General features: G+C 38.8%; 1 protein-coding gene across 1 annotated transcript; it reads left to right on the top strand.

Annotated features, from left to right (window-relative positions):
- The first annotated feature begins 1,616 nt into the window (after positions 1-1,616).
- On the top strand, positions 1,617-2,546 carry LOC118978680 (olfactory receptor 2A2-like). The gene has a single exon (XM_037034267.1). The coding sequence runs from the start codon at positions 1,617-1,619 to the stop codon at positions 2,544-2,546; it is 930 nt and encodes a 309-aa protein (XP_036890162.1).
- Positions 2,547-3,060: the final 514 nt, after the last annotated feature.

Genomic DNA, 3,060 nt, shown 5'->3' with positions numbered 1-3,060 from the left:
CAAACATATATCGTATCTAAGAATAATCTACTAAAAATATTAAGACTGTTTTCTTCAATGATAATGTTAACTTAGTGAAATAGATTTGACTCCATAAATGGGAAGTCAGTTAAGCTGTTTTCAATGTTCAGAAACTTGAGAATGTGTTATCCCAGGAACAATTTGTATTCCTTGTTAAATTTTATGCTTGTTGTTTTAAAAGAGGCCATAAGAAATGTGGCAGAAATCATGATAAAAGTATCAGTTATTGACATTAAGATACTGGTTTATGAGAATGACTCTTCCCTAGAGTTATCACACCCTTTTGGAGAAGTGTGTGTGTCCATGGCTTGAGTGGGGAAAATATGAGAAAAGTGTGAAACACCATCAGAATTATGGCAGTGCTCAAAAACTATGGAGACGTGTTAGAAAACAAAAGGGTAAGCTTGGTGGGTTTAGACCTAAAATAAGTAAGAAGGAATAAATAAAGAGAAGAAATAATTATAATCCTCTGATTACAAAGTTGATGCTGATAGAAAGATGATAGATACAGACGAATAAAGATATACAGATGGTTGATAGATAGGTAGGTAGATTATAGAGCCTTTCCTTATGAAGAAATTAACAACCAATAAATGCAACAGCAGTGATGGAGTAAGAACACCATGTTTCTCAATAATCAGTACTGGTAATCAAGTCAGGCAAGATAATCAACAGGCACTGAAATTAGTGGCTGAGAAGCTCTATGAGGAAAAGATTATTATATAGTAACTTTAATGGCTGCTCCAGAAATTACATGAGAGAAAAAGATAATGATAATATAATGGAGATACTCGGGAAGCACCATGTTCTCCAGGCAATTTGAGTGAGTGTCACCAGTGATGGAACAGTGAATCTCATGCACCTACCCATGAAGCACAAAGGAAGATACTTAATTTCTCTGCAGAAAGTAAAGAATCTGAATAAAACAATAATAAGCTGCATGCAGTCCCATTTGGAGAACAGTGTAGTGAAGAACTTCGCTACAATTTTCCAAAACTCAGTGGTCAGGAATGGCAAAGACAGACAGAGTGACTATTTCAGATGAAAGAAGACTAAAGATAAATTATGTCAAATCTCACATGTCATTTTGGATTCGGCCTGGGTGAGGGAAGTAGAGAGACAACATGATAGATTAAAAATCATGTTTTTATCAAACTGCCTGATTTTGAAAATTGTGGTTAGATTACCAAATATCTTCCTTTTGGTAAAAAAAATAAAGAGGAATTTAAGGTTAAATGGGTATAATGTCTATTTATGTTTTTATCTCAAGTGCTTCGCAAAAAGGTAATACTCTTATATAAAAATAGAGAGAAAGAATTATACTGCAAATACAGAACTAATAAGAAAATTTGTTAAATTTGGGCATATGGTTATATTGGAGTTCTTTGCATAATTCTTGACTGTTTTCTGTAAGTTTAAATTTATTTCATAGGAAAGTTAATAACAGGTAAACAGTTTGGGAAAGAAGGGGAAGCTTTCAAGGAGTGACAAGGATACAACCTGTCTCTGAGCTCACATTGAGGTTAACTCCACTTTGTATTGATTCTCCAGCCCCGGCCTTATCACAATTCTGATCTTGACCAGCTCTGTAAGGAATGGGGGAAAACCGGTCATGGGCCACAGAGTTTGTGCTGCTGGGATTCCAGCTCAGCCCAGAGACAGAAGTTCTCCTCTTCTGGGTCTTCTCCCTGCTCTACACCTTCAGTCTGTTGGCAAATGGCTTGATCTTTGTTCTCATCTGTCTAGACCAAAGATTACACACCCCCATGTACTTCTTCCTCTCCCACCTGGCCATCATTGACATCACCTATGCTTCCAACAATGTCCCCAAGATGCTGGCAAACTTAGTGACCCAGAATAGAGCCATCTCCTTTGTCCCATGCATCATGCAGACATTTTTGTATTTGGTTCTTGCTCCTACTGAATGCCTGATATTAGTGGCAATGTCCTACGATCGGTATGTGGCCATCTGCCACCCCCTCCATTACACTGTCATCATGAGCTGGACTGTATGCAGAGTCCTGGCCACTATGTGCTGGTCGTTGGCATTTCTCCTGGCCCTTATACATGTGCTTCTCCTTCAAAGGCTGCCTTTCTGCAGGTCTCGGGAAGTAAACCAGCTCTTCTGTGAGCTCTTATCTGTCCTCAAGCTGGCCTGTGCTGACACCTGGCTCAACAAAGTGGTCATCTTCACTGCTTCTATCTTGGTCTTAGTCAGGCCCCTCTGTTTAGTGCTGGTCTCCTACATGCACATCCTCCGGGCCATCCTGAAGATCCAGTCTGGGGAGGGCCGGAAGAAGGCCTTCTCCACCTGCTCCTCCCACCTCTGCGTGGTCGGGCTCTTCTTTGGCTGTGCCATGGTGGTTTACATGGTCCCTGATTCCAGTCAACAAGGGGATAAGAATAAAATTCTATCCCTATTTTATAGTCTCTTTAACCCCATGCTGAACCCCCTCATCTACAGCCTGAGAAATGCTCAGGTGAAGGTTGCTTTGTATAGGATGCTACAGGTGAGGTCCAGGTGAATGGAAAACTCAGAGAGATCTCTGAATTACAAGTTTCCTATACAAACAGTAATTGTTCAACTTCTACCCTGAGTATAAGGTAAACTTCCATTAAAGAGCATAGCTTGTAAAGTTAAAACGGGACTACTAAATTACTGGAATTTTTAGTCTTTCTTTTAAAAAAGTGAATTCTCATTTCCTCAAATCAGGAATATTACATGGACAAGAAATTAAATGTGAGGAAATTGTATCAACACACTTCTCTGTACTTAGATATTTGACTTCCTATCACCTTGTGGTATTTGGAAACAGCACCCTAAAAGTAATCCTTTATGAGAATCCTCCCAAAATGGACTGAAATTTTAATACAAAAGATATTGCAGAGTTATATGAATGTGCCTCACCAGTTGTGTGGTGAATGCAGTGAAAGGTTAAAAACTCTAATTTCTTTGGTGAAATAATTTAGTAGTAAAGGGGAAAAGTTTGCAAATGGTGTATTACAAAAGAAACTGTGTAAAAAATCCTAAAACGTCTT

Source organism: Sturnira hondurensis, unplaced genomic scaffold (assembly GCF_014824575.4).
Source record: "Sturnira hondurensis isolate 20B ecotype Veracruz unplaced genomic scaffold, ASM1482457v3 Scaffold0022111, whole genome shotgun sequence".
Classification (NCBI taxonomy): Eukaryota; Metazoa; Chordata; class Mammalia; order Chiroptera; family Phyllostomidae; genus Sturnira; species Sturnira hondurensis.
This window is presented reverse-complemented; position numbering and strand designations above follow the sequence as displayed.

Bases quoted from the DNA above. Each gene is read 5' to 3' on its own strand.
- LOC118978680 (XM_037034267.1), top strand. From the start codon at position 1,617: ATGGGGGAAAACCGGTCATGGGCCACAGAGTTTGTGCTGCTGGGATTC.